The sequence below is a fragment of the Girardinichthys multiradiatus genome, chromosome 1, assembly GCF_021462225.1.
Source record: "Girardinichthys multiradiatus isolate DD_20200921_A chromosome 1, DD_fGirMul_XY1, whole genome shotgun sequence".
Classification (NCBI taxonomy): Eukaryota; Metazoa; Chordata; class Actinopteri; order Cyprinodontiformes; family Goodeidae; genus Girardinichthys; species Girardinichthys multiradiatus.
Genome location: NC_061794.1, coordinates 24,255,285 through 24,273,168, shown reverse-complemented (window position 1 = coordinate 24,273,168; position 17,884 = coordinate 24,255,285). Strand labels below are relative to the sequence as shown.

The following is a 17,884-nucleotide window of genomic DNA, read 5'->3' as shown; positions in this document are numbered from 1 at the left end:
TACAAATGTTTTAAAAGGCAGTCTGTAATAGTTTATAAGAAAATTAAACTTTATACAATTCAAGTAATATGACCATAAAATTAGAATGAAAATCAACCTGGAAATGATTATAAGTGGAAAACTTAAAAAAAAGGCTGGCTCAGGTCTGACAATCCAAGCAAATTGACCCTGAAAGCAGACCAAGATGGTAAAAGCAAAGAAGTCTCCAAAATCTCTAACATGCCATCATGTGACAGATAACAGTTCTTCCTATCGAAGAGAAAGTGCATGCCCACAATAAGAAAGAGACTGCCTGAGTTTACATTTCATGGGAGATGTGCAAGGAGGAAACAATTGCTGTCCAAGACAAGCACAAAGGCTAGACTTAAGTTTGCCATAAAGAAGATGACTTTTATATGGTGGTGGAGGTTTCATGGTTGGTGGATGCTTTGCTGTAGCAGGGCCTGTTCAACTCACTATCACTGAATCAACCATGAATTCTATTGTGTATCAGAGGCTGCTGGAGGAAAATGTGAGACCACCTGTAAAACAATAAAGCTGAAGCAGAACTGGACCCTGCAAGATGACCATGGACTGAGACATACCAGTAAATCAGACATGAATAAAAGCTTAGACATCAACATGGGAACAATTCTGAAAAACGAAGACAGATAACTGTACTGACACAACGCATATAAATATGTATTTAAAGATTTAAACATACTCCTTGCTTATTACATTGCAGTCATGTAATCAACTAATAACCTAAATAGTAGTTACATTTTCATTACCAAGCCTAGGCCTGATAAATAAATACACAATCTTTCCAAAACGCTCAACCCAAAGGGACAAAGTCCCTCAGGTAAACTTTTATCCAATCAGCAGCTCCATGCAAATTGCTCCCTTCCTTCAAGGCAGGTGCTGTGAGGGAAGGCAGCAGTGAGGATACAGGATATTTGTGACGCTGGGGCTGTAGCGACAAAATTGTTTTCATGAATGTGGTTTTATTCAGAGGAAGATGGCAACCTTTCTGACTCCGATCTGTGACGCCAGAGAAAATAGGTCATCGAGTGGATTGCTGATTATCGGCTGAATCCAGATTATCAGCACCGACCTGTTGTTGTTTTCTCAGAGATGTTAAAGTTATGGATGTAACGGCGGTGGAGAAAGTGTTCTTTGGGGACATTTCGGGTGAATGAAAACGCAGATGGAGACTGATCTAAAACTAGAATCAAGTTTGTGGGTCGGAAATAAGAGACACCTGGCTGTCCTGACAGGCTGGCATCTCAGATGGACCGAGGCGGACAAGAAGAACCCAGATAAGAAAACTGGTGAGTGATCTTGGAGCTCTAAACCAGGCGAGATAACTCCCCAACGAAATCCTCTATTACATGAAAAACTAAAGGGGAAAAAAACAAAATCTAGTTCAACTTTATTAAAGCTATATACCCTATTAAAATGTGCATATTGTTATACATTTTACATTCTAGCATTAGTCTTGCAAACAAACACCACAACATCTTACATTTAGAACAAACGGACAAAAACTGTTTTCAACCAGCAGACAGGGAGTGCTTTAACTAAGTCGTGCAAAAAACGTGAAGAACGAGTTGAGCAGTACCAGCATGTCATAAAACAAGTTAAGTGAACCCAGGATGGGAAACACACACACTCAGGTTTGATATAGGCTGTATTGCTACAAAATATATCCCACATCCAAGTTATTATTAATATTATGTCTGAAATTAATTAGATGTAATCACTTTAAACCCACAGACAGTACCACTGGTATATGTCTGTTTTTGCTATTTTGTCACACTTAAATGTTTCAGATCAATAAAAGCATTTTTTTGGGCCACATGTAGATAATCAGAGTTTACAATACAAAACTCTTTTGAGAATTATTTAATTTATTAAGAGGAAAAGCTATCCAAATTTATCTATATGTTAAAAAGCCACCCTTGAACATCATGAATTAAATGTGATCAACCACATTTTTGGTTCAGTATTACTAGCCTCACCAAGGCCTGATTACTGTCTGAAATGTAGACTCAAGTACTCACTTGAATAGAGCCTGTATGACAACACCAGAGATCACAAAAAGCAACACATCATGCCCCCATCTAAAGTAATCACTGACATCTATCAGGATGAAAAGGGTTACACAGCCAATTGTAAAGCTTTGCGAGTAGAGCAAACCACTTTGAGAACTTTTATCATTAATCGGAAAAAACATGGAACGATGTCAATTTGTTGGTTCAATATCGCTGGCCACGCAGAGGCCTGAATATTGACACACCCTTATAATAAAAAAAATCACTTCAATAGATCCTGTCGGACAACAAGAAGTAGGCTAAAAGATTTCAAATAGCAAAACACCTTTCCCAATTTTAAAGACATTCAAGAAAGATGAGATCCAAGTCATTTATATCTATCATTGTGGAAATGGTTACAAAGCTACTTTCTGAAGATATGGGACATCAGCGAACCCCTGTGAGAGCCATTATCCACAAATGGAGAAAAACATGGAACAGGCCTACCAACATTAATCCAGGGGTGCATTGACAACTCTTCCAGGAGGTCACTAAAGAACCCAGAACAACATCTAAAGCCCTGCAGACCTCACTTGCCTCGGTTAAGGTCAGTTTTCAAGATTCAACAAAAAGAGAGAGAGACTGGGCAAAAATGGCATCCATGGGAGAGATCTAAGGCCAAATAAAAACACATTTCCCATTTCTCAGTTGCTGAAAATCATCTTGATGATCCTCAAGACCTTTGGAAAAATATTCTGTTGACTGATGAGATCAGGTACGTGTCCTGCTACATCTAACGTAAAACCATCATTATTTCAGAAAAAGAACATCATACCTGCAGTCAAACATGGCAGTGGTAGTATGATTGTCTGCGGTTTACTTTACTTACTCTTTGCTGTGATTGATTCACCCATAAATTCTGCTCTCTGCTCCAAACTCCTAAAGGACAATATCCGAATATCACTTTGTGACCTGGAGTGGCCTAGTCAAAGTCCCTACTTAAATCCAATTGAGATGCTTTGGCATGATCTGAAACAGGCTCCCAGGGTCAAAAACCCTCCAGTGTGGCTGAATTACAGCAGATCTGCAAAGAAGAGTGGGTAATATTCCTTAACAGTAATGTAAAGCACTCATTGCTAGTTTTTGCATTGAGTGTCAATGGATGTTATTAGGTTTAGGGGTAAATACTTTTTTCTTTTAATAAATTAAGGAACTATTGGAAAGCAACGCTTTTTTATTTACATGTTTGTCTGACATTAAAATTTATTTGATGATCTGAAACAGTTGATGAAAAAGCAAAAATAGAAGAAATCTGTAAGGCAGCAAATATTACTTTTATAACGCTGTAAGTGGCTTTTAAGGTAAAAATAAAAAGATAAACTGTTGTTAGCATAAAATTTAGCCTCACAAAGCAGCAGCATTTAACACAATGCAGTTTTTTTTATTTCATATGTGTCAAAAATCAGTGGGTCTGTTAATTTATCATTAACGGGTAGAGTGAATAACACTGACATAACCTGTTTCCTTGTAGGTGTACTGGTCAGGCAACATGCACTGCAGACCGTTTAAACAAACAAAGACTCAGTTGTAATCTTGTTTATCTAGTATAAGCCAGGAAGGCACACAGACCAGTACAAGCTCTATGAAAATGAAGTGGCTCAACAGAATCAGCTTTCATACAATGACACTGTAGTTTTTTTCCTACATTTACTTGTCACAATATAATAAAAGCTATCACATTTCATTGCCATGGAGATTAAATAACTTAATGAAAAACTTCTGTTATTAATGCTGTCATTACACCTGTGCTTTAACCTTTAACAAGTAACGAGCTAATGAGTTTGACATCAGTTTGGAATTTTCTTCACACATATTTTGAAGTTTCAGTTCCTGTGGCGGAGGTGGTGGGAGTGGAGGAGGGCCGGGTGGAGATCCTGCCTCACAAGTCTGTAGAAGATACAGGTAGAGACTTCACAGGTATGTTCGCTTTGGAGAATTAATGATTACATAGCCACAGTTTAATATTAACGTCCCATATTGTCATCAGATCTGTTATTACAGCCTATTAAAAACAGTTGTTTACTTATCTTTACTCTTTCTACAGTTTTCTATGTAAAGCGTAGCAACAGCAGGACAACCTCTGGGCTGCTGTGGAGACTGGGCCGGACCCAGTTTTCCTGCCCCAGTCGTGTCCTCAGAGACCAGTGGACGAAACACCTATTGACAGTGCTCAAAACACATAGTAGGGAGAGATTTTGAATTTAAATTATTTCTGAATCCCACATTTGTAGCTACTTGTAATATTCTAAATGCATGTTTCAGGTCCCCTGCGTCCACACAGGCTGCTGGTTTTCATCAACCCGTTTGGAGGAAAGAACAAAGGAAGACAGATCTACCACTCACTGGTTGCCCCTTTGTTTGAGCTGGCTGGTATCAGCTCACATGTGATAGGTAGACACTGTTACTGATATGGTGTCTTGATAAAGTATTCATACCCCTTTAACTTTTTCACAATTTGTCATCTTACAGCCACAAACTTAACTGAATTTTATTGGGATTTTCTATGATAGAACAACACAAAGTAACATAAGAAAAGTGGATACTTTTCAAAATATGAAAAAAAATATTTTAAAAAAAGTCTTAAAAAGTGTTGCGTGTATTTGTATTTACACCCATTTATTCTGATGCCCCAGTGCAACCAATTGCCTTCAAGAGTCAACTAATTAATAAATAGGGTTCACCTATATTTAATTTAATCTCTGTATAAATCCAGCTGTTCTATGCAAACAGCATCATGAAGACCAAGGAACACACCGGTCAGGTCAGGGACTGCCAAGAAGTCATTGTTAAAAGAAAATAACAAGAAGTCCCATTTAAAGGCCAATTCTTACTCCACAAGAGCAGACAAATATGTTCTTTTACTCAATATGGCAAGAACAAGAAAAAAGCTCCTTCTGGCTGAGACATTTCATACCTAACAAGATCTCAGGTGCAGAACTTTTGGGAAACTCCCATAGGTCCCTCCCAATGTAGCATTTATATATAATACCTCTCAGATGGCTCACAAGGAAAAGGTTGCCCAGAAGATGTATCAGGAACAAGCTGCAAGATCTCCCAATGCCAAAACACAATCTTTCAGATGCTGCAAAAGATTTGAGAGCTGTGGAAATCTCACTCAACAGTGTTGAGTTCATCATTTGAAAATTAAAAGTGTGGTTAGGCAGAACTGCAAATACATTGTTGTCCATGCAACATGGGGCCAATGGTAACTGGAGGAGCTTTCTTTTTTAATTTCATTATTTTGCGCTTATTTGTGGTAGTCTATTACATTAAGTCCCAATGAAACACAATGTGTAACACAAAACAAATCTCTTTTTTGGCAGCTTCTGCCTGACCGGCCTAATTGTAATACCTGCTTTTAACCTGCTTATTTTAATTATTTTTAGTGACTGAACGGGCCAACCATGCCAGAGACCACCTCCTTAAGAAAGACCTGACAGGCTTTGACGGGTGAGTGCTGTCAGCATTGTGATGTAAATGCTGTGGTAGGAGAGTGTTTTAAAGGCTGCAGGTAGGTTCCCTCACATCACAGAAACACTTGTGTTTGCTTTTGACAGCGTGGTATGTGTGGGTGGCGACGGCATGTTCAATGAAATACTTCACGGTGTGATTGGGAGGACACAGCAAGAGGCAGGCCTTTCTGAGAACGATCCTGCGGTCACTCTGCAGCAATGTCCGCTCCACATTGGCATCGTCCCTGCAGGTTATTCTTGAAAAATTTTCATAAAGTGTTCATCACTGCATCGGGATTAGGGATGTGAAAATCTACATTTTCATTCATTTATTGTAGGCTCCACAGACTGTGTTTGCTACGCCACAGTGGGAGTGATCGACCCTGTTACCTCAGCTTTGCACATTGTCATTGGTGAGAAAAGGTTTGCATTAAAAGAAATCCACATTCTGTCAAATTTTAGCTCAGTTTGTTTCATTTTGCCACCTTGCAGGAGACTCTCAGCCTTTGGATGTGTGTTCAGTCCATTATGGCCCTGGTCAGGTGCGATACTCAGTGTCTCTTGTCGGCTATGGCTTCTATGGTGATGTGCTAGCTGAGAGTGAAAAACACCGCTGGATGGGACCGTTCAGATATGACTACTCAGGTCTAACAAAGATCTTTATGAAGAGAACAGAAATGATTGTGTGGCTGAAATAAGGGAGATCTGTTTTACTTTATCTCCTCAGTGAGGGTGATTGCTGCAGTCTGACCACAACTTCCCCTATTAAAGACTTTATGCAATCGAACCACTATGTCATTTTTTGTTCAATCTTTTCCTTCCACTGTGCATTTCTATTCAACCCAAGTGATCTCTTTTGCTTAGGTGCAGTGGTGTTCCTGAGTAACAGAAGCTACAGCGGCACAGTCCAGTATCTGCCGGCAGACCCGCTGCTGTCCAGCCCGAGGGATAAAACCCGCTGCTTGTCTGGGTAAAACACCAACTTCTGATAAATTATTACATGAATAATTGCATGCAGTTATTTTAACAAAGAATACTGAAAGGAAGTTTAACTTTACAACAACTTTACAACAGATTGACACTATAAACCTTTGTAGCAATACAGGGCTGTTGTGTTACCTTACTTCTCATTTTTTTAAGAAACATGTTTTCCAATGTCAATTCAATTCAATTCAGTTTTATTTATATAGTGCCAATTCACAACACATGTTGTCTCAAGGCACTTCACAACAGTCAGGTACATACATTCCAATTAATCCTAACCATTGAACAGTGCAGTCAGATTCAGTTATTTATTCAAATTGGATAAAAAGTTTTTCTATCTAAGGAAACCCAGCAGATTGCATCCAGTCAGTGACTTGCAGCATTCACTCCTCCCAGATGAGCATGTAGAGACAGTGGACAGTCACTGGCGTTGACTTTGCAGCAATCCCTCATACTGAGCATGCATGTAGCGACAGTGGAGAGGAAAAACTCCCTTTTAACAGGAAGAAACCTCCAGGAGAACTAGGGTCAGTGTGAGCGGCCATCTGCCACGACCGACTGGGGGTTTGAGAGAACAGAGCAGAGACACAAAAAGAACAAAGATGCACTGATCCAGGAGTCCTTTCTATGGGAAGGAAAAGTAAATGTTAATGGATGTAGCTCCTTTAGTCGTTTCACCTAGAAAGAAAGAACAGATAAACTCTGAGCCAGTTTTCAAGGTTAGAGTCTGAAAGAGAGCACATATAATTAGTTACAGTAAAAGCTCAGTCAATTGCCGTGTCTAGGAGAGAGAAAGGGTTAAACACTAAAAGACAGGGCCATGTGGATCATTGGTAGAGGGTGAGCATTAAGTTGTTGCCAGCAGAAGCTCGGACGATTCCCCTCTCCAGAAAGGTGTCACAGGTAGACACAGAGCCAGGCCAGGTGTAGCTTCTAGGAAGAGAATAGAGAGAACAAGGTTAAAAGCTGAAATAACAGCAAATAATGCAAAATTGGAGAGTAGTGTGAGAATGTAGCGAAGAGGGTGAAAGTGGTCGTTATGTCCTCCAGCAGTCTAAGCCTATAGCAGCATAACTAAACAGATAGTTTCAGTTCAGATTATTTAGTTAAACGGCGCTTATTTACAACAATGTCATGCTGTTTAACAGATGTATATTGTTACTTCTGTTTCAACAAACTAAAGTACACCATAAATAGTTATGCAGAAAGAGACATAATCATGCAACCATGAAATGTATGCAAAAAGAGGCATTTGAAATTGAACATATAATGATGCTTTGCTGCATTTACGAAGTTGTTTAAATTCCAGGTTTTGGGATGCGAATTAATTGAGACATTGATCAATTATTTTGAAACTTCTGTGTGACATATATACTGTTTAATTTAAGTGAAAAACAAATACAGCACCTTTTGATTCATTTTCAGCATCCAGTCTTGTAAAGTTGTAATGGCTCCAGTAAGTTTGTTTTTATATATTTGCTCATTTGCATCTTCTTGCTAAAGCCATAGTTTGCAGAGGTTATAAAGGACCAAAAATGATCTCATTGTACAACGGTAACACTTAGGAGATGGGTGCAAAATGCATAATAAAGACAGTAAGTAATCAATAGTTGTATAAAATGTGAGACAAAATGGGACATTTCTTCAAACCTGATGGAAAGATCAGACTGAAACCGGTCAGGAAGGCTACCAAAGGCAACGCCGAAGTAGCTCTAATGAAACCAGTCTTAGCCATTTAGGACATGATTGTAAAAGATAAGTTTGGCACAAAAAAACAGATCACTAAACAAACATCAACACTCAAAGTGAAACAAGGTGGTAGCAGCATCATTCTCTGGGGTCACCTTTGCTCAGATGGAACATGTCAAGTTGAATGAAGTTATGAATACTCAAAAGTATCAGTCGGTGTTGGCCCAACACCTCCAGTTGTCTGTTAAGGACTGAAGATGAAGACTGATTTCATTTTTCAGTGAGTCGAAGCATCAATGCTTTAAAAAAAAAAAAGGTTTGCATGAGAGTAAATTAATGTTTTGGAATGCTTCGTCTATAAAGTCAACAGAAAATTGGTGAGGTCACTTTAAAATTTCTGTGCACACTAGATGTCCTCACAATCGGATTGTATTGGGGAACTTTGCAAGACCTTGGATGCTGATAGACTCCAGTCAAAGAAGACTGAATGCTGCAATTGAAATCAATAAAGAATTAGCTTGAAGGTGTGCACACTTATGTAGGCAGGTTATTGCAGCTTTTTTATTTAATTGTTTTTCTTCCTGCAGATCTGGCTGTTTTTGAGTTCAATTGTAAAGGATAAATGTCACATTATATGTGGAAAAATTATTTATCGTGGTCTAATTTTTTTACACAAAAAAATGTGCACCACTGTACTTTCCCCTCAGCCTTCATGTGTGTCCTAATATAAGTTCTCTGAGATTTAGGATGATGATGATTTGTTGAAACCCTAAACCATTTCAATTAGAAGATTAGAAAGCATGCATGTGGGCTGTATAGTAGAAAATGCTCAAAGTCACAGTTTGGGACGCAGTAACTGCTTCCACCTGCAGCGGTAACTCAGTTGTTGGCTACATCCTAATGAGGGTGGGAACCGTAACAGTAGGAATTTGATCCAGATGAAAGGTGAGAGTCTGCTGTGTGTTAGGAGTGTCTGCTTCAGTCTTTGTCTCTGGCTGTCAGCAAATGTTTTAGGACAGTTTTTATGAGTAGGCGTCAGACTTTAGAACTGTTGTATACGTGTGTTTTTAGGTGTGGTGTTTGTTCCAGAAGCACCGAGAGACTTTTCAGGAACTCTTCAGATTCAGGTTCCCTGTACAGCTCTTACTCTGGTCCATTCAGTAATGACTCAGAAGGTAAAAACATGTTTGTTTTACCCCATTTAGTGCCAGTGCCATATTTACTTAAAACTTTAACCTTTAATTTTGAATGTTTCAATCTAATATATATATATATATATATATATACATGAACCAGTTTAAATTATTGCATGATAAGAATTATGTAATTAGTTTTAACAAAACATTTCAGCCTTTATTTATTTAAAACATTTTCGCCAAACGTGAAGAATTGTAAATTCATTTTTGATTTGCCCTTTGTGTTAAATTTTTTGTGTTTTCAGATTTTATTTAAACTATCACAATTTACAAATTCTTTATTTAACTGATTCTGGCACCTTTGGCTATTGATACATTGTGGCTACAAGGATGAAATCATTCAATACTTTCCAATAATATCCATCGAAATATGCTTGTTGCTGCTCTACAACTTCTATTGATGTCTTGGACATCCCCTGATTTCTTTTTTTGTAAACAGACCTAAACATTGACAGAAACAGACCATAAATAGACAATCTATCAGTACTTTTAAAGTGTTTTATTATATTTATGCTGTAGGAATCACCATGTATGTGCAAGGATCTCATTTAAAACTATAGGATCTTGCCTTTATGTTTGTCTTTTTAGGTGAGTGGGTGAGTGTGGACGGTAGGTTCAAGTGTGTGTCTCTCACATGTATGTCCAGCTCGTGTGCCAAAAGTCCTCTGGGTCTCTCTCCCTCTGCCCACCTGGCTGATGGAACTGGAGATCTCATCCTAGTATGGGATACCAACCCTCTGGGTTTCCTCAAATACCTCCACAGGCACACAACTACTCAGGATCAGGTATGGGTGCCTTATGTGAAAACGAGGCTTAACAGACATTTAAAAAGTGTATCTACCCATTGTTTCCACCTTTTTCCCTAGTTTGACCTGCCTTTTGTGGAGGTCCATCGTGTGAAGGCAGTGCGTTTTGCCTTGGCAGGCAGAGGAGAGGAAGCAGAGGACAATGAAAGTCTGAGTAATGGGATGGATGGAGAAGATGGAGGACATGTCGAAAATGGAAGCAGAGCTGGATCTCTGCAGCACCTGGCAGCGGGAGCTAAGGGACAAACGATGACAAGCGAGGACAAAACAGTAACTCCCTTCATGTGTGGCCTTTGCTGCAGAAAGACTCCTGCTGTGTCAGTCTGGAACTGTGATGGAGAAATGCTGCCTTTCCCTGAGATCTTCTGCAAGTAAGTGAGCCATCATGATGTGTTTTTGTCAGGTTTATGATTGATTCTATCCAGCTGTACACACATCTGAAAGAGAAGCCACACATGACAGCTTTGCTTGTTATAAGTAATCAGCTTTGTCTTTTACTGTGCTGCCTCTCTCAGGATTCATGGCCAGTTGGTGCATCTCTATGCCAGGGGCATCGAGGACGGGACTTCCTTAAGAGACTGCACTGAGGAGAGGGTCGAGTCCAACACAACGTGCATCCTACAAAGATGAAGTCTGAAAAGTGATAAAAGATATCAATGTGGTATTTAAGGGTTTGTAAAATTGATAAAGCTGCAGCAAGTCCTGCAGTCTTTCATTGCCAAAGAGTTCCTCATATTTCAGGCACTTTAATTCCTTCTTCTTCACTGTAATATTAGGAAAGAAATATTTATTCCTAAAATCCTGTACATGTTTGTGTTGATTCAATAATCTCCCTCTATAATAATAGTGGAAACTGTTTTTGCTTAAAAAGTGTCATTAACCCGTTACTGTACACATGATGTTTGCTGCGTTTGGTTTGTAGCTGTTTTTGTCTACTCTCAGAAAATTAAAACGAACGTCGATGGAAGTTAAGCAACAAAAAATATGAAATATACATGGCTGACATTTATTATTTGATTTAAAAAAAAATTAGTTTTAATAAAATCAGTAACAGTTTTTGGTCATAAAGAATGAGATATAGCTCAACTACAATGACTCGACTCTTCACAACATTCCAACCAGCAGACTGCAACATTACTATTATAGGAAAACAAGCACAAGGACTCGGGCGTTTAAACACATGTTCATTGAGACTGTTCTTCCCACAAATGTCCGAATCCCGGGAAAGATCAATGCATGTCCCGATCCTTGCACGTGTGTTGTTCCAGTTAGGTAAAACACCTGGTAGAGAAAAAAAACCCACTACATCAGCTCCGGGAGGGCAGGTTGCAGACCCCTGGTTTAAAAGAAATGGTTAAGTCATCTATTGTTAGAGATTAACATATCCTTACCATTTGATTAAGCTTACTTCCTCACCTGGAAGTTGTTCCTACCTTGGGTATGACAAATGTTTGTCTCACTGGACGGTTATGAGGAAAGACACCGTGTTCGAGACTAACCAGTCCAACATGTCCTCCTTGTATATAAACTTGTTGGTGTGGCTTTATGTGAATCATTTGTTGCATGATTGTTTTATGGTGAACACTGAAAATACAGGTCTGTTAATAGCAGAAAAGGAGCTTATTATTACCTTGATCCAAAGAGTGCATATCTTCCGCACGTTGTTCAGCCCCGATACATTACTAACCTCCAATTTCTCCTCCTTTCAGGCTTTTTTAAAAATATGAATCATTTAAAAATCTCAGATGCACACACGTGAAATCACATTATTACATTGTTTTTCTCTAGTAACTTGTGTGATTAGGGACATAATACAGTGCTTTTTTTATGTACATGCAGACAAAATCAAACTGGCACAGATGTGGCTGCTATAGATTTTATTCGCTGTAAACATATAAAAGGTTTTAGTGAATCTTTGCATGGACATAATACAGCTTGGAGCATCAGTTTGTGTGGGGCTGCACCCACTTGTATCTTCCCTCGTAGCGGAAGCCCACCCTCTGCATAAGATCATCTGATTCACTGGGACCACGACTTTGGACACAAGAAAAAAGAAAGTGCAGAAAGAATGAAGATCTTCAAAAATATTACTGCGCCTTTTACATTTAACGCCGTTTGTTGTTTATTTACCACTGTTTTTATCTGTTTTATATCAGAGATTTTACCTTCCATATTTGTAAGGAATTGGCTGTCTCTTTACAGCTTCTATTTGGTGGAGAAGGGGGGTGAAGATCCTCCAGGCTTCTCGCAACTCATCGCTGACATAAAAAAAGGGAGTTGTCAGATGAGAATCTGTTTTAAAGAATATCCACTAAGCCAACAGATGAGAGACTTATTCATAAGCTGATTTATTTTTTAATAGTTTGGAAAAAGATGGAGATTTTCCTGGTTAGTTACAAAAAACGACACTGCAGACCTGCGGACAAAGTGCATCTGATTTCCACAGAAGACATCCAGAATCAGTCTCTCGTAAGCATCAGGGAGCTTCACATTCTGCAAATACATGCCACCCACATAAAAATCTTATTTTAGAATTAACCAAGAAAAATATTAAGTAATAATTTGAAATAAACTCAATAACATTCATCTATAGATAAAGTAACCTTACATTTTACATGACAAAATTTTGCTTTTTTTTGTTAGAGTAATGCAAAGTAGTAAAGGCTCAAGAAAACCCAACACAAGAAAATGCAAGTGAAAATAGCATTTTTTAGCAAATATAACTTTTTCAGGAATTTAGGAAATAAAATATATATAAACCAATCATACAAAATAACAACAAATTATGTTGCATCCTAGGAACTACAAGAGCTATTTTGTTGAGCTTTGTATTTGTTTTTTTATTTTGTTTGTCATGAAACCAGATCAGATAAATAACAAACTTGAAATAGACAAGCAAAATAATAAAAACAAAAACATTAAGATGTATAACATTTGTCGAAATTTGTGTAATTTAAAGTGCAGCACACTGTTTATAATGACATCAATGACAATTTTGTAAATCTTGTTTCACCGCAATATTTTTAGAAACATTTTGATTTTGAAGTTGATTTTTGTCTGTCATAGTGCATTACTTTACAGCTGCTTTATTCTAATAATTTTTTCTGTACTTTTTTTTTTTTTTAAATCAAAACAAATTTTATTCCATTTCTTGCGCATCTATCACTCTATAAGTGACCAAATGATATTCTCTGTGTTAACACCAAGTTAAAACTACATCTTAGGCCCAATGATTGGAGCAGAATTATTGATTAAAATGAATGCAAGGATCACCTTGTATCTGCTCTTGTAAGTGAGGTCCAGCTCAGTCTCCTCTGGGCTGAAGAAAACTCCAGGCCTCTTGGTCATCATCTTCAGATAAATAGCCTCGTCTGGCTGCACACGGACCACCAACTCGTTTCTCTGACAGCGTTCAGCAAAGATGTCTCCAGGTACATCCGTGAACTGCAGACGCACCTCTGCTTTCCGCTCATTTAGAGCTTTCCCACAGCGCAGAATGAAAGGAACCCCTGATGAATGATGCAGTCACAGATAAAAACATGGAAGCTGCAGGAAAATTTTAATAGAGAAAGAAAAGCAAAGAGGAAAGAAAGCTGGATTGAAGCCTCACCATCCCATCTTTCATTATGGACGTAGAGAACTGCAGTTGCGAACGTTGGTGTGCAGGACCTTTTTGGTACTGTGGGATCATCAAGGTAACCCAGCTTGGAGTCACCCTCCCCTTCTGAATCTCCAACATACTGACCAAGCACCACATTTCTCATATCAGGAGAAGATATGCACTTCAGCACTTTCACCTGCAGCACATCAAAAACAATAGTACTCATCAGCTTTGCAGTTAATTACTTAATAATCTCATCACTAAAGACAAAGCATGTACCTTCTCATCCCTCACATCAGCTGGGCTGGTGGATGCAGGTTTTTCCATTGCAATCAAACAGAGCATCTGAAGCAGGTGATTCTGCATGACATCTCTACATAAAAAAAACTAATCAGAGCAGCGTTCCTGTGTAACAAAAAACAAATTTTATAATGCTTTCTTCACCTTATGATCCCAAAGCCATCAAAGTATCCTCCACGGCCCTGAGTGCCAAAGGGCTCCTTGAAGGTGAGCACCACACAGGCCACACTGTTCCTGTTCCATATGGGTCCAAAAATGCGATTTCCAAACCTGAAAGGAAGTAAATAAAAAAAATACTAACACATAGCACAAGATGGAGGGGTTTCACTTTTACAAGCAGCAGCATTTAATACAACCTTTGACATAACAGCTTTGATTATCTAGTTAATGATAATATGTGGTGATGTTTTTTTACACAAAGGCACACCACTGGGTAGTGAAGTATGGATTTCTAATGTTAACTTTCCCAAAACAAAAAATTATAAAAAAAAATCTGCTTTGTGTACATTTGTATTTGAATTTTTTCTGACCCAAAAACAGACATTGTGACATTGACTGATTTGACTGATGATCAACAAGCCCAGATGGATCCTCGATTACAAATGGGACCATCAGAACTTTAACAGATGAGAAGCAACCCTGTCTGAACTCAGATTGCTCTAGCTAACCCAAAACCGTCACTCTTTCTGACCTCCAAATGATACAAAATCTGTGTATTTGCCATTTTTACCTTAATCTCTAGTGCCACATGAATGAAAAAATGATAACATGCTGGTTTTATAAATACTTACTATGTTTTATCGTGAAATTAAAGAACCACAATCTAATGTCTGGTTTTTAGGTTTTAGACCAATGTAAAACGTAAAAGATTTCTAAAATGAGGGTAAAAATTATTTATTGAGTAAAACCACGTAACTTCAGCTCTTTCCATATCAAAAAAATATACATATTATAAATATATAAATAATAAAAATAATAAATATTTGTGATCAGCTGCCTTATGCCTCATGTGATGACCCCAGAGGCCTGCAAGTGAATACTTGTTTCGGGGAGGGCAGATTTTACCTTGACTAAATAACATTTTTGCAATAAATTAGCCAAACAAATACAAGAAGTGAACATGACATGTTCAGTAGGTGACAAACCAAATCTTCATAAAGCGAATCTGACTTTAAAAGATACAATTGTATTGCTTGTTACCTGAGAATCATAAGGTTCTGGACCATCTCTTTTCCCAGGTAGTGATCTATGCGGTAGATCTGGTCTTCTTTGAACAGGGAAGACAGGTGGACCGATAGCTCCTGGGAGCTCTGGAGGTCACGACCGAACGGCTTCTCAAAGATTACCCTGTTCCAGCCTCTGCCGTGAACAAAGCAGATTAGAAGAATGTAATCAAACAGAATGTGTACCACTGTTTTTCAGAGCAGAAAAAGGTACTGACTTGCAGCTCATGCAGTGTTCTCTCAAGTTTGTGCCAACATGGTGGTAGATAGTGGCAGGCAGAGCCAGGTAGAAGAGTCGGCTGGCGTTTTCTCCTCCTGGCAGAGATAATAGATGGCTGTTCAGTTGTTCAAAGGAGCTGCCAACATCGTAGCGACCACTCAGGTAAGAGTTCCTTTTGAAGAAGGCTGATAGACTATCAAGTTCGTCATCAGTGACCTAGGGAGGAAACCTAGCAGAGTAATCCCTGAAAACACTCTGAAAACAGTGCCTTCTAAAAGTATTCATCCCCTTTGATCTTTTTCACATTTTGTCATTTTACAACTACAAACCTCAATGTATTTTATTGTGATTTTATATACAGCAGCAAAAATAAAACAGGGTAAACCAGATACAAATAGGACAGACAACCATGCACACACTCGTGCCCAAGGGCAATTTAAATGATGCAGGAACCTTTTGGTACTGTGGGTAGGCAAATGTCTGCCCCAACTTTCAATCTTTTGCCACCTCTAACAGGTTTTCCTGCAGGATTATATAGCTTAATTCATCTTCTGTCCAACTCTGACCAATAACCCTATTCCTGTTGAAGAAAACTATCCCGACAGCATGATGCTATGTTTCATTGTGGGGACGGTGTGTTCAGGGTTATGTGCAGAGTGTTAGTTTTCTGGCACATACAACTTTTTGGTTGTAGGCCAAATAGTTTGTTTTTGATCTCATCTGACCAGAGCACTGTTCAATGTCTGTCTCATATTCATAGCTTGTGGCAAGCTGGAAATGGGACTTTCACCATTCCATACCTGAGCTGTAGATTTCTGCGCAGCTTATTCAGAGTTACATTTTGGCTGCTTGTCTTAATAATGATCTCCTTGCACGACCCTCGGTTTGGGTCAGAGACCACAGCCTTTCTAAACATCTCCACAATTTTCTTCCTGACCTTTCTGCTGTGTTCCTTGGTCTTCATGATGCTGTTTGTTCTCTAATGTTCTCTAACAATCCTCTGAGGCATTTATAGAACAGCTGCATTTATACTGCATTTCAATTATACAGATTTGCAATATATTTATTAATCACATGACTAGGTTAATGAAATTGGAAATTGGTTGCACTAGCTTTTATTTTAGGATATCAGACTAAAATGAGCTGAATACATATAGAACATGCTACACGTTTTAGATTTTTATTTGGAAAAACTTCAGTTACTACTACACAGCACCACTTTGTGACAGCCTGTCAATGGGGTGTGAATACTTTTACAAGGCAGTGTATACTGTAATATTGTCTCAGAGCTCCAACAAGGACATCCATGTACCTTCATGTGAGGCATACATGCTGCCTTAATGTTCTCCACAGTCAGGTTAGACCGAGCAAAACCCACAATATAGATGTTCTCTGGGAGCAGGCCATCTCTGAATAACCACCTGAACAACAGGCAGAGTCAGTCCAAAGCAGCAATGTGGAACACTTTGTCCAAGGGTCAAACTTTTCAGAGTAAACAACTTTCAAGCAGCTCTGCAAGTCAGTTAATATGTGAGCTGGGGGTTTTTAACTCACCACAATGTCGGATAGATCTTCTTTTTAGCAAGATCTCCCTGTGCAAACAGTACAAATAGTAGCTTTAGTCAAATACCTCATCAGCTTTTTCACTGGGGCACAAAACAATCATGGGTCCCAAGTAGAGATAAGGTCTGAATAAACAGTCAAAGTGCAGAAGTGAAAAAGAAGTGCTCGAATAATGAAAAAAGTGCATTTGCAAGATTTTATGCATTGATTTAAAGACAAGAACACTACGGACTGAAAGCTAACTATGACATGAAACTGAATCCAGTAAAAAACATGTCAGAGGTCTAATTCTTTTCTTCTGCTGATTTAGCATTCTCTCATTAGTACAGTGCAATTATCTTTCAACATTTGACCCCATCAGTCTCTGAAACTGTTACAATTTGTTCCAAAAACCCCCTAAAGATCTGGCTGAAGAAAACGTGACATTAATAGTCATAAATTGTCATATTTCACTCACAGACGCTCCCAGGATGATAAAAATATGCGTGTTGGAATGACTTGACTCTTTGTCTCCATAGAGCTCCTTCCGGAGCTGTACAAACACCTCTGAACGAGTCAAGGGCTCCATTCTCCTCTTCTGCGCAGCTTGCTCTCAGTGGTATTACAGACTGGCATGGTGAGTTTTACACTTTCACTATGGCCTTGCAGAAAATCTCAACAACTAAGTGCTGCCACCTATTGTTGCAAAGAAAAATACACCTTTTGAACTGTACGTGTTATTTCTTACTACATTCATTTTAGGAAAAATGTTATCTTTGCTCCAATCCCTTTAATCTGA

General features: G+C 38.6%; 2 protein-coding genes across 4 annotated transcripts; one reads left to right on the top strand and one right to left on the bottom strand.

Annotated features, from left to right (window-relative positions):
• The first annotated feature begins 918 nt into the window (after positions 1-918).
• Positions 919-10,851, top strand: zgc:158263 (ceramide kinase family protein). Of its 2 annotated transcripts, none has more exons than XM_047367897.1 (13): positions 919-1,310; positions 3,900-3,989; positions 4,117-4,254; positions 4,335-4,463; positions 5,459-5,522; positions 5,630-5,775; positions 5,863-5,937; positions 6,017-6,169; positions 6,389-6,494; positions 9,269-9,372; positions 9,982-10,178; positions 10,260-10,570; positions 10,715-10,851. In XM_047367897.1, the coding sequence occupies exons 1-13, from the start codon at positions 1,175-1,177 to the stop codon at positions 10,827-10,829; spliced, it is 1,764 nt and encodes a 587-aa protein (XP_047223853.1). In that variant the 5' UTR covers positions 919-1,174; the 3' UTR covers positions 10,830-10,851. The 2 variants fall into 2 exon arrangements, with proteins under 2 accessions (XP_047223853.1, XP_047223846.1); XM_047367890.1 differs by having other exon boundaries at positions 3,894-3,989.
• A 333-nt stretch (positions 10,852-11,184) lies between these two features.
• LOC124869781 (glucose-6-phosphate 1-dehydrogenase-like) lies at positions 11,185-17,843 on the bottom strand. Of its 2 annotated transcripts, XM_047367913.1 has the most exons (13): positions 17,564-17,843; positions 17,098-17,135; positions 16,856-16,964; positions 15,542-15,759; positions 15,301-15,459; positions 14,245-14,370; positions 14,080-14,173; positions 13,810-13,996; positions 13,473-13,708; positions 12,616-12,692; positions 12,365-12,457; positions 12,168-12,233; positions 11,185-11,480 (listed from the first exon to the last, which is right to left on the bottom strand). In XM_047367913.1, the coding sequence occupies exons 1-13, from the start codon at positions 17,672-17,674 to the stop codon at positions 11,468-11,470; spliced, it is 1,527 nt and encodes a 508-aa protein (XP_047223869.1). In that variant the 5' UTR covers positions 17,675-17,843; the 3' UTR covers positions 11,185-11,467. The 2 variants fall into 2 exon arrangements, with proteins under 2 accessions (XP_047223869.1, XP_047223863.1); XM_047367907.1 differs by lacking the exon at positions 11,185-11,480 and having other exon boundaries at positions 12,062-12,233; positions 17,564-17,831.
• Between the last annotated feature and the right edge of the window lie 41 nt (positions 17,844-17,884).

What these genes read in the sequence shown, in the direction of transcription:
- zgc:158263 (XM_047367890.1), top strand. Translation starts at nt 1,175, where the DNA reads ATGAAAACGCAGATGGAGACTGATCTAAAACTAGAATCAAGTTTGTGG. An exon ending in GACCTGACAGGCTTTGACGG is followed by an intron (nt 5,523 to 5,629) that starts GTGAGTGCTGTC and finishes TGCTTTTGACAG; the next exon opens with CGTGGTATGTGTGGGTGGCG. An exon ending in GTTCAGATATGACTACTCAG is followed by an intron (nt 6,170 to 6,388) that starts GTCTAACAAAGA and finishes TCTTTTGCTTAG; the next exon opens with GTGCAGTGGTGTTCCTGAGT.
- LOC124869781 (XM_047367907.1), bottom strand. Translation starts at nt 17,674, where the DNA reads ATGGAGCCCTTGACTCGTTCAGAGGTGTTTGTACAGCTCCGGAAGGAG. An exon ending in GAACACTGCATGAGCTGCAA is followed by an intron (nt 15,460 to 15,541) that starts GTCAGTACCTTT and finishes TGTTCACGGCAG; the next exon opens with AGGCTGGAACAGGGTAATCT. An exon ending in GATGGCTTTGGGATCATAAG is followed by an intron (nt 14,174 to 14,244) that starts GTGAAGAAAGCA and finishes TTTTTTATGTAG; the next exon opens with AGATGTCATGCAGAATCACC.